General features: G+C 50.0%; 2 protein-coding genes across 3 annotated transcripts in view; both read right to left on the reverse strand.

The window, feature by feature from the left end:
* The window catches only part of LOC126574226 (uncharacterized), a 6,410-nt gene extending 2,413 nt beyond the window's left edge, over positions 1-3,997 (reverse strand). For both annotated transcript variants that reach the window (XM_050234293.1, XM_050234292.1), the window contains exon 1: positions 3,020-3,997. The gene's annotated coding sequence lies outside the window, so the exon portion shown is untranslated. The remainder of the gene's footprint in view (positions 1-3,019) is intronic.
* Positions 3,998-7,193: 3,196 nt separating this feature from the next.
* LOC126576377 (protein fem-1 homolog B) overlaps positions 7,194-12,500 on the reverse strand; it is a 5,890-nt gene continuing 583 nt past the window's right edge. The window contains exons 1-6 of the mRNA XM_050237629.1: positions 12,455-12,500; positions 8,837-9,576; positions 8,079-8,774; positions 7,899-8,001; positions 7,673-7,814; positions 7,194-7,593 (exon numbers count right to left, since the gene is read on the reverse strand). The exon at positions 12,455-12,500 is cut by the window's right edge and continues 583 nt beyond it. Of these exons, the coding sequence (XP_050093586.1) occupies positions 7,436-7,593; positions 7,673-7,814; positions 7,899-8,001; positions 8,079-8,774; positions 8,837-9,576; positions 12,455-12,500 (1,885 nt within the window). The 3' untranslated portion in view covers positions 7,194-7,435. The remainder of the gene's footprint in view (positions 7,594-7,672; positions 7,815-7,898; positions 8,002-8,078; positions 8,775-8,836; positions 9,577-12,454) is intronic.

A 12,500-nucleotide genomic window follows, 5' to 3' on the forward strand; every position in this document is an offset into this window, starting at 1 on the left:
CATTACAGTGCCAGGTGTATGTGTGGATGTGTGTGTGCGTTGAATGCTCCACGCAGCATCCCGGCTATGCTGATGATGTTGTCGAGCCCGGAACCAATCAAGCAAAATTTATTGAAAAGCTTCATCCACGCGATCAGGTCCCCCGGGGGGGGGGGGGGGGGGGGGGGCAGTAGGAAGAGAAGGAACGGCGATAAAAATGGCCATCGGCCAATATTATGCTCCATTCGGTGAGCTCTTCGAGGGCAACGCGACGCGAGGGACCGACCATCACATCACAATTCGGATAGCAATTAATGTAATTCATCGCAAATGAAGTTTGCGTTGCCTGCCATGCATTCACATGAATTCATGTCAATCGCGCCAGGCGTGCTCTTGTGTATCCTGTGTGTGGTTTATGGGCGAAAGGAGGGTGAGAACACACATTATGCAGAAATTCTATCGCTACCGTGATCATATAGGAAAGCAAGCTTTTGGACGTTTTTGGGGCAGCCTCGCAGATCACTAATCTAGTAGCAGCAGCACCACAGCCTGCTGAGGATCTGAGGCTGTCCAGTGGCGAGTTTTAACAATCGCCAACAGCGACAATCGAATACCATAATTTACTGTGATTTATGCGTCAGCCCTTTTGTTTGGCGGTTATTGATCTGCCAGTCAGCTTTTAGCCCAGCGATTAGAGCCACGAGGCCTACGGCATTCGCCCATTTATTGCTGGGTTAGTGTCGCTGCCCTTCCGCCCTGCCCATTAATGAGCGCGGTAGCACCATAGTCGAGCCTGGTGCCATCAATAGCTGACTGGTATTCGGTATCCGCGTGATTTAAGTGAAGAACCCCCAAACGCCACCATGATGCCGACGATGATGATGTGGTTTATTGATGTATAATGGCACTGGCCACCGCAGGTTCTCTCTCTCTTACTCTCTCTCTTACTCTCTACGTCTCAATTACCGGATAGTTTCAAATTAGTAGCGCGCATCACGTGTATCCTGGTGTGCCAGGGGATAATTTCAAAAACCTCACACCCGCTACTCGCAGCCCGTCAAGAGAGAGAGAGCGACAGTTCCATAACCACCGCAAGGTGTGACCGCACCACATTAGACCGGGTGTCACCATGCGGTTGCGACTATAATGAGTAATTAGAATTATGGGATCGTCCGCTTGCTGCTCGGCCGCATTATTGGCTGGCTGCTTTAAAGTTCTCGACGAACTGCACCTTTCGATGGCGGAATACTTTAAAGGATTCCGCGCGAGAATTCCAATAACAGTCACGATAGCAACGACGCTTATCTGAAGTGTTGGTCGACCAGGAAGAGTGCCCAGAACGCAACATTTCGAGCTGTTAGTCATGCGCTCCGTTATGATTTGGTGGTGGTGGCGGTCGCGTTCACGGCACAGCAGCTGTTTTGTGTTGACCGAATAGCACCAAAAAACCGGGCCAAAGGGCACCGTGATTTACACTCACAAAGCGACCAACGACGCTCGTAAAACCATTCCGTGGCGTGGTAAAGGAGCGTCCCCAGATCCAGTTGCAATAAGGTAATAAAGGTCTCGGTCGCGGTCACGGTGACACCGCCGTAGGCCTCGTGTGGCTGCTGGAGAGCTGATTCTTGAACCAGACAGCTTAGCAGCCAGCCAGGGGGGATTATTAGAGGATTATCCACGCTTTTGCTTCCTCTTCCGAGAAGCCGCACTTTCGCTTTCGCCAAGTGTCTCCCCGAAAAATCATCCTTATCTCGATCCAGAGTACACGGGACTGGTGTTCGAATCAAAGCGGTCCCGCGAGCGTCCGTCCTTGATAAGAAGTCGCGAGAGGCATGACATGATAATGATGCGACGATGCGTAGGGTGAGGCATCATTTTGAGAGGTTTAGTAGCGCGCGCGTCCACCTCCAGCGATCCGGATGTCTCTCTCTCTCTCTCTGTCTTCCTCTCCTCTCCTGTGTGCGACGATAAGCCCTTGGTGTTGAACTCAATTCCCGCGCCCGTAGCTGAATGGCTCGAGCTTCTTGGACGACGACCATTGCCGGTTTTTCGTGTCGTGTCTGGCTTGAGTAAACTCTCTGGCCCTGGCTGCTGGCGTGGCAGGGAGAGTGGTTGAACTTGGTCAAGGTAAAATGGTGAAAATTACGAGCACCATTCGATTAGATTTGGCGATAAGTAAATACCAGGGCCCCAAGCACCCAGGACCCGGGTCCGGTCTAGAGAGTGGGAGAGGTAGTCTCTTTCTTCTTGGCTTAGCTTGGTGTGGCTACTGTGCACACAGCACAAACCAACAAAACAAAGGTCTCGCAGAAGCAGAAAATGGTACATACGAGCACGAGGTCAAGCGGGGAAACGCAAAGCAAAAGAGAAAAGCTTCTCGTGACTGCCCGCTCCAAACTGCCCGGAAAGGATCGGCACTTCTAGTCCATCTCTTATCAGCTGGTCGAACACAAAAGTCCCGGATGTCCTCGCGTCCATCACGGAGAGGTCGAGGTCGCAGATTTGCGACCACAATATTTAACCGAACGAGCGATTGCATCAACTGCAACTGAGGAAGAGTGAAGGTGATAATGACGCCGAAATCTCAAAACAGCAACAATGACTGTGACAAGGACGGTCACCGTTAGCAATTGGTCATTTGTATGCCGATCCACGTACACCAGAGCACCGGTAGCGGCTGGAAATATGATCACACACTGCGGGATGGGTTATAACTGGGAGGATTGGGCTGCACTGGACTGGAGGGAGTGCCAGCAGCGTAATTACGAGCAGCTTTACGAGCATTCCATTCCTGCTCGAGCTGACGAGCTGAAGTTAACTGATGACATTCGTTCTAAACCGTGAGCTGGACCGGAATGGCCCCGAGTGCTCTTCAAGAACTACCTCTGGTGCTGGAGTTAATTCCATCCAGTGACACTGATGCAAACGCACGAACGCGCGCTACTCTTCGCTTTGCATCTAATCTTACATTTGCCAGATAGTGGAAGGAGAGTCGAAAAAGAACCGTCTAGGAAAACCCTGTTGTCTCTACTCGACGTACCTTGTCCACGGGGTAAATCCAACCTTCGACACCGGCAACCGGCTTGTTACTACGTGCTCCACCAGTTGTGTCGATGTGTCCGACAACTCCGTAATTTAATGATTGTCAATCAACAGCAGCAGCAGCAGCAGCAGCAGCAACAGCAACAGTGCGCCAGCGTGCGGTCGGTTCAGTGTACAGTCACTGGCTATAACTAGGGTATCCCTGTGCCACCCTAGGTCCTCATCCTTTGCTGACCTGAATTCAAACACACCGCACACACCGATAATAATGATGGTCAGGTCCTTCAGGTCCTTGTGTGTCACTCGGCGCCACCTTTCACAATCGAGCACGTCCAGCACCGGCCGTTATCGGTCGTACATATCTTGGGTGACCACCTCCGTTCGTCGCTTCCGGTGTTTGGAACGGACTATCGGAGGTAAAATGCTTCTCCAGAGTTACTCACTAGGACGGCCGCGAGTATTACCGCGAGGTTCTGTACTTTCTCCGCTCATTAATCACACAAACCCTCGTGGGAGTGCCCCACTGGGGGCGTGAAGGGACGGATGGCAAATGTTCGTGTTCACTGAACTGCTTTTGTGTGGTCTCTCCTTCCGGCAGCCTCCACGGTGGTTCTAGATTTAAATTTCCTACATCCAAAGCCGCAAGCACGCTTTTTGAAGGTCCCCCACGTTGCCTTTTACGCTGACACAATTCGTTCGGTTACGGGGATGGATTACACGCCGGCAGAAAACCCTCCCCCGAACCACGAGGAGCTATCACATTTCGCACATCACCGGACGCATCACAAGCATCACCATTATCACTCTTGCCCGCAAACCGTTTAACGCGAGCCGGCTAGTTAAGAAGAGCACAACTCATGCGTACTCATCATCGTATCATCTCGTATCATCCACGTTTTGAACGAGCCACGCGCGAACTGATGACGACGACGACGACGGCAACGGTTACTTCGATGGTCTGGCCTCACGCCTCAGAATCCGGTGCGCGACTGTACTGCTGGACCACCGTGAGGAGCGTGTTTGGGGCCGGTTGCCGGTTGCCTTTGATAGAGCGCGACCGCGTGTCTCGTCTAGTGAGAACCGCTGGCCAACTGTTTGCGTACGCGTGCTCGAACTCTCTCAGAGAACGTGGCTCCCGTTTGGTCTCTTGTTCGTGCACAGGCGGGATGGCGGACGGGTTATCGAAGCGCGATTGCGTACACACTAAGTCAAGGTGCGTCGCCGTTTAGCTTACAATTAGCAAATGTTTGGTAAAATGCGCCCCCGGAACTCTGCTTTGCCCCTTGTGACCACGTGCTACAGACCGAATAACGGACTTGACTGATCTCTGCCACAGTGTCCATCCACCAAATGGACACTGAGGATGACGTCGTCGTAAAGAGCGATCAAATATTCAAATTTCTACCTTCCTCCTAAACTCACGTTATCACTTTCTGACGCACTTTCCTGTTGGTGGTTACATCAACTTGACCCTCTCTCTAGCAGCACGACGACATACGGTACTGTCCGCTCGATTTGGACGTCATAATCTACGACCGGACACCCCCCCCAAATAAGGATTGCATCAAAACCGTTTTCGGTCATTTCGGCTGCCAACGCCATGAGCAGTAACGAAATATAATTGAATCGTTATTTTCACGCCACCGTAAATACGTCAATACGGTTTGTTGAGACGTAAAAATGGGGGATTTTTTAAAAACAACTAGTCTTTCTTCGCTCTCTTGCTCTGAGCTTTGATATCCTTCTTTTGTCCGTTCCGAGTAGTCCCTTCCCGCTCTCATTCCATTATTCAAGTGGTGTTTGTCCATCGTGCCAGCGCATCTAAACCAAGGACACATCGTGCCAACCATCCATCCATCCGCACCATCTTCACGCCAGGTCCTATCAGAGCCAGCGGAATCGCCGGGAGTTCCTGCAATCGATCGAATCAAATGCACAACGGCACGACAATCGCCAGGCGATGGTGGTCATCATTGTGGTGCACGACAGAATGGGGAGGGGGCGGTGATGAGGTGATGTAGTATCAACTAAATCGATACGGACACCCCTTTCTGGTGGGCTGGCTGCCTCTCGTCATCGTCATCGTCGTCGTCGGTGGTATGTTGTGGTTAAACACAGGACACCACTCAGGACTGACCACAACACAGGTCGACGTTGTACATTTCCTGCGCGAGGAGGCCGAGTGCGAGGATTACATGACAGCGGACTTCGTTGCCTGATGGTGGACCATCTGCGTGCCACGCGGCACCATCTCACACCATCGCTGATGGATTTGAAAGCGATCCTTCCCTGCTTCCCTACTTCCACCACCGTTATCGTTGATTCTTTGAAAATGAATAAAAGAATACGCTGGAAATCGGAGCTCCGTTTTTTTAATTGAACATTCGCTGTCTCGCGTGTTATCGATTATCGATCATCGGAACGGAGAGCCGGTGGTCGGTAGAGGATTAAAAAAAAATAATTAAAAAATAACCACGTTGGAGGCTTATCCTGTGGAAACAGGGACCTCGAAGCGGCAAAAAGCGCAGGATAAATCATTTACATGAGGGGTTTTGTTGTAGAATGGAGCATGAATATCGTTATCGCCAGCGAAGCATGGCAAATTGTAAAAAAATCCGAAAAGGAGAAAATAACGGTTCTCAACGCGGAAGTCACGTCGTAACAGCGTCGTGTGCGGTTTCCGTCGCCACATTGCCATTTTGCTTGTTTATATTTTTTAATGCCTCGTGGCATTCCCGTGTGGCCCATCATTTGGTAGTCGCTTCGATGACTTTGATTTGCTTGGTACTACTCACTGCGGCTGCTGCTACCGTTGCTCTTCCCGCTTCCGGTCATACCGACAGGCGACGGTCAGTCCGACGAGAATTAATAGAGCAAAATGCAGTTTTCCGTCCGTGCGTCCGTCCGCTCATTCGCTCATTCGGTTCGGCGATTCCGCATGAGAACACTAGGAAGGAAGAGGGCTGAGAGAGAGAGAGAGACAGAGAAGGACCCATAATGATGCTTGGGTTGAGGTAAGGGGTAAGCGCACGACCAGCAGCTGCACGGAAAAGCCATTTCCATTTTTACACTTTTCCATCTCCACCGCAAACACTTCGCTGCAAGCGCGTCCTGGGCCTGGAGCTGGTCAGCGATTCACGGTGCGCCCCGGTAGTGGGAGTATGGTCCACGGACTCGGTCCGCCATCATTTGGAGTGGAACAATTACTAGCAGCTGGTGACCTTTCGTGGCGTACATGTGACGTGCTGCGTGTATTGGAGTTTTCCATTCTTTTTCTCCATTTTCCACTATTTATTATTCATGAGCCTGTCCTCCCCGTTTGTGGTGCTCCAGCGGGCTGCCGTGCTGCCCTCAGGCAACTTCATGATGGACGACGACGACAACGTGGCCTACAGGGTTCTACTGTGGCCCACTGTTGCCGACTGAGGTGAAGGAAGGAAACCGTTAACTCCTTTTAGGTTCCCAGTGCATTTTTGGCCAAAGAATAATGCGAAGCTCTGGTGTTACCAGAACACTCTGTGAAGAGTATCGAAGCTTCGATTAGGTGCCTGTTTGGAACAAATGCCTTAAGTCGGGAAAATTTATGTTTTCATCCATGATCCGCGATAAAGTGTTTATTGAAAGTAAAATGCTCAATAGCTACTAGAAAATAAATCAAAATCCAATGACTTCATATTTTTCCATTTTCCTATTGCCATTCAGAAGCAATCTTTTCGCAATTCCCACCGGTTGGGAATACTCTCTGATAATCATTAATGATTTCAAATGTAGGTCATTGACCTTCTTTTGACTGGAACCGAAAGTAAGGCCAAAGGCTTATCGACCTAACTCAATAAAGATAATAAAAGCCTACCGTATAGGTCAGTGTCTTTGAAGGAACCGCGCAGTTCCTGCAGCTGCAAGGATTCACACGAGTCCATTTAATAGTACTTTAATGAAAGCAATACTCGTCCCTCTGTCCAATGTCGTAAACACCCTGGGAAGGGATTATGATCTGCTCCTGGCTCCTGGAATGTTGTTAGATAGGATTGAAAACTAGATTTTTCGCGATATAGGATTCGTTTTAAATACGATACCGTGCCCACCCTTCCATCTAATGGCTTCCGGATGAACATGGAAAATAGATCTTTCGTTTCTTTCCTTTTTGCCCAAAAATAACACAATGTTTACTGTAAAATCTCTCAGGGCATCTTGCAGCCATCGAGAGAGTATATATTGCATGCCAACGGTATTTTGCGGGTTTTTAGTTTAATGTCCCCACCAACACTCATGCATGGACCACGGGGCACAGACAAGCTTGCATATCAAACGCAGATTATTAGTTCAATATTGTTGCACATGTAAACTTCTAGAGTATCACATCGAGTCGCTATCGATCAGCGCTGCCAGATCGACACGGTTACTAGATGCTAGATCAGCTTTTCGGTGTACAGTGCTGCTGCACGAACGATTCAAGCTGCCGTGGTATAAGACCGCGATAAGGAATCCGATGCTGGGCGATGGCTCGAGCCGACAGGCAGCGCAGGCTGATTGCACGCATTTCGTAATTTCTGATGAAAGCAGCGACAGTATCTATCGGAAGAGAGAGGTCGAAAGAGTCGGTTAATAACGTTTCTTATGGAATTAACGCAGCGGTCGCCGTGCTACTTACTTTGCACACAAACTTGGGAAGCCTTCAATCCATCAACGTTCACAGCGTCCAGGTGAATGCCTGCTTCGATGAAAATTTCTGTGATTTCTTTTACCACCGCACGCACATCAACGTCCGCCATCCGTAGCACGGCCATCTGTAGCTGTATAAGCCAAGGGAATAAAAATAAGATTTTCAATCTCCCATCTGACTATTTGCGAGGAAATAAATGAAAAAAAAAACTTACCGTGGAAGCAAGAGTGTGGAGCGGTGTGTTTCTCTCTGCATCAACCACATCAACCGAGGCGCCACACTTGAGCAACATCTTCACCGTATCAACACACGGAAATCTAGAAAAAGTAAAGAAATACAAGGTTGCATCAGAGAAAATGATCGATGCATTCACTCCGTTTCCGGTCATGCTTACCGACACACATCGTCAGTATGAAAATCATCGACCGGAGTGACCCCGTTGACAGCTAGATGGACAAGCGTTTGATCATCGCGCAGCCGTACCGCCATCTGGTTCAGTTGATAGATCAGCTGGTACACTTGTTGCGTCTGCTCCTCGGTTCGCTGGAACCGCTCCAGTCGCAGTAGCTTGGTAATGATCGTTAGCAGATACAGGACGGTCACAATATTCATCTCGTAATCCTCGGCAATCGCTTCCACATCGTCCCTCGGCCCTGGGTCGATCATCTTCTGCTGATTGAACCGCAGCTCATCGACACAGGCACGCAGCACCGCAAGCATTGTCTCAAACCGTATCGTCTCGTTGATCGAAAACTCTTGCGAAATGAGCTGCACGAAGCGGAGCAGATCACGCTGTACGGAGAGTCCATTTAGTTGCCGCAAAGCCAACGCATGCAACCACAGACTTTCGCACCGATCGAAGCGCCCATTATCGGCACAAATGGCACCACGGAAGACAATCGAGTGAGCCACCTCAGGACAGTGGCGACCGAGAATGCGTTCACGGATCGTCAGTGATTCCATGTGCAGCGAATTGTGATTGTAGCGGATAGCTTGCAGATCCTGCAGCGTTTGGCACTCGACCCAGGACTCGTATGCCGGCACCGGTGCTGACATCGGTTTGCGAATGATATTCTCCGGATCCTCGTACCTACGGGATGAGTTTTGAATGTTAATTATGCATCACGCACGTACACTAAAAACGTCCTTTACCTGAGCTCCATCGCGGACAGGAGATAGTGGAACGCCTTCACCAAGCTGTAGTTGTCCTTATCGTTTGCGTACGAAGCACCGAGCAGTTCCATCACCTCAATCTGGTCCTCCTTCGTCAGCAGATCGGCCCGGTTGAGGAATACTTGCACGACGGCCTCACGCGTCCGTTCTGCAGCGGCCAAAGCTGGCGTCAGGCCGTAAGTATTGCGCATCAGTACCGCGCCATGGTCGAGCAGCGTGCTACAGATCTCGGCGTGTCCACATTCGGCCGCATAGTAAAGTGCAGAGGCGCCACAGTGAGCCTGCTCGTTTACGCGTGCACCATGCTCCAGCAGATACTGCAGCACCTCCTGGAAGTTCTTGTACGCGGCGATCATGAGGCACGTGTTGTTGTACGCATTGACCGCGCAAACGTTCGCCTTATGCTCGATCAAGTACTGAATCAGATCGAGTCGCCCATCGAAGCAGGCCGCACGAAGTGGCGTCGAACCTTTCCGCGTCGGATGATCCACTTCTGCACCGTGCTGGATGAGCAGTTTGACGATGTTCAACCGGCCCATACCGGCCGCCACCCAGAGCGCCGTGACGCCCTCCGTCAGCTCGCCGTGCAGCTTCACGCATCCTTCCTTCTCCAGATTCGGGTGGGCGATGGTGAGCAGTATCTTCACCACCATATCATGCCCATTCAGTGCGGCCACAATGAGCGGTGTGTGGATCTGATGCTCATCTTCGTAGAATTCCTAAACGATGCGTCAAAGATAAAGGAAAAATGCAACAGCGTGAAGTGTGAGTGTGTTCGCTTCTGTTTAGGTATAATGTGAAGAAAAGATAAACGGAAATTCCGCGAAACACGACATCCATTAGTAGTGATTCTAGCATCTGAATCACGCACTTGGCGCCTGTCTCGCGCGTCTATAAAAAGCGATGAACGCCAAGATGAACGCATTGGATTGGATGATGGTTGTGGACAGATTACACCGCGCTATACCGCGATGATGCTGCGAGGTCATAGTGCGTGAAAAATGCTTAATATTTTCAAGTGGTGTGCCCGTCCCTCGAACCGCGATGAATCATTCTTTCACTGCCGCTACGGTTTCCACTCGTAAGGCAGTGAATCACGCGAGCGAATTATTACCAATAAAATGATGTAATTCGTGCTTATTTTTCAAACAGAGTAGGCCTCCCACTTTTCTGTTGCAGCAAATTTTGCAATGCACTCATGGTTTACTACGACGACGGTGACGGACATCGTTGAACGATCGCTGTTGTGATACGCATGACAAGCAATCCACTCGTACCCGATTCCATCCCATGTTCAATAAGCACACCAAGGTCCAAGGGTCACACCAAGACGCCATTCGACGACAACAGTTTGATCGTGGAAAAACGATGATCAGAACCTCAATCCGTGTTGATGTTGACCTGCAACCATGTGATTCACATTTCGTGCCTCTCACTAGCAGACGCAACGGTCAGTTACAAGCAAAATTTCTTGGATTCGCAACTAGTTTTCTACTTCAACCAACCATGCTGCTCATGAAAAGTGATTCTATAGTTCGTGCCAACATTCTGGCGTCCATATAAAACACCCACGTGGCCAACAAGCACGCGGAAAGGCAGGCAACAATCGCACGTACTTCCCGAAACGTCATTGACCGATCATCCCTGTTGCGGCCATCATCCTTCAAACGACGCCACGACTTCTTCTGCTGCTGCTGCTACCGCTGGTACCACACCGTTCCCTACGCCTTCTTGTTCGACGCGCGTGGCAAAAATTGACGGCGAGGCAAGGGAATATCGTGGTGACTTACTCGTGGAGGCGTGCACAAGAAACTACACGCTCACTCCAAGATATTCTGCGTTTCTATTTTTGGAAAATACAACAAAATCCCTCCTTTTCTCTCTCTCTCTCTCCCTCTCCTTGATCTGCTTCCGCTCTACTCTGTAGCCATGGCGGTGACTGGGTGTCTTGTGTCGTGCCAGAATCCGGAGTGCAGAGGTCGAGTGAGCAATATGGCAAAATGTCCTCCCACAAGATTATTGCATTCCAAAGTGATGGAATGCGTGGAATGACGCTCTTAAACATGACAAGTAAGATAATTGTAAAACCATTTCGTCAAGTGCAGGATGTGCAGAAACGGACAAAACGATGGCGTACCATGCGTCTCCATTGGTGCTGCAACGTGACAGGTTGACTCTACCACAAAATGGTTTAAATTAATTTTACTGGATCACTGTCCAGACAGCGGCAGCTGTTTCGCATCTCCCAATGAACAGATTCGAGGAACGATCATGTCTTTGTTCCTGTCGCGTGCCATCTGCTTTTCCCGCTTTGTCGATCCATTTCAGGCATCTGTGATCGTTGGATGCTAGTGATCCTTTCGGTTGCGCTATGCGGAACCAGGTCTCAGGCCAGGTTTCGCGACACGGTTTTTAATTTGCAAATAATAACAAAACGCGTAGGAACGTGGAAGTCGCGGTTTCGCCTGGCCGTATTAATTGGACCATCGCTTCTACGCAACAACCGAACGAACGCTGGCCGCGACTTCTTTGTGCGCGTTAGCAAAACCCCACAACGCATTTCCGTTGTTGAAAACCCCTTTTTCATTGCTTTCTTTTCGAATAAATCAAAATATGTTTACAAGAAATGCCGACGCGGCAACGAGAAGACAATGTGTCTCTGCGTCTTTTGTCCTGCCCGACAATCGAACTTTCCTCTGGCCGAAAGCAAACACCCTTCTGATGCCGCTTCTGGTGCTCACTTACTGACCTTTTCACCGTCCGTCCCTGACCGTGAAACTGTTGCATTGTTTAGGATGCTCCAAACGAGGGCACCAAGATGCCAACCAGTGTGTTGGCATCACAACAGTCTCCCTGCTCATCGAACCCGTAATCACATTCCTTTTTTTTCGTCTTTTATTTATCCAATGTTTGCATGCGTAGCACATAACAGCAAACGCGTATTTGTCCCCAAATAGGGAGGGGAGACGGAGCGGTAGAAAACACAAACATAGGCCGCTCTGCTGGTTGACGCACTGCTGGTCCGCATCGTCGTTCAAGCTAGCGGCTCTGATCGTATTTGGCGAACGACGAAATTAGAAACTGACAAAGCCAACGGCTTCCCAAGTGGCGTGGCGGTGCCGGGAAGACGAGCGACGCGAAGAGAGTTTCGGAGAGCACGAAACGCCTCGCCTCGAAGCGACTGTACGGTACTGGGTGGTAGAACACATTTTATAGTTCATTAACGGTGTGCAACCAACGCAGTAAACGAAACCGCGCACAATGTGAGCGTAAGTCCTGCAACAAACACACGAAACCAGCCCACCATCACCAGCGATGGCAGGAGGGATATGCTCTTACGTTTGCGATCTTGCGCTCATGATCGTTTGCCAAAACGAGATGCCCCCTCGAAAGTGTGTATATATCGTTAGCGGCCAGGGGGTTGTTGGTGGCTGGTAGAGACGTAGAAGGAAGTTTCTATTTTTTATCCTCTTGCGTTTCCGATGCGATCTCGATTACCAAATCTGGCAAAGAGGGATGCGTTGCAAGAAGGTACACCGCATGGTTCCGATCCATTCCGTTCCGGAGATTGCTAAAATCGAAACAAAAAATCCCTACCTGATCTACGATGGCCCGGCGATCGTCGTCGTTGACAATTTCTTGC

The sequence above is a fragment of the Anopheles aquasalis genome, chromosome 3 (assembly GCF_943734665.1).
Source record: "Anopheles aquasalis chromosome 3, idAnoAquaMG_Q_19, whole genome shotgun sequence".
In the NCBI taxonomy this organism is placed as follows: Eukaryota; Metazoa; Arthropoda; class Insecta; order Diptera; family Culicidae; genus Anopheles; species Anopheles aquasalis.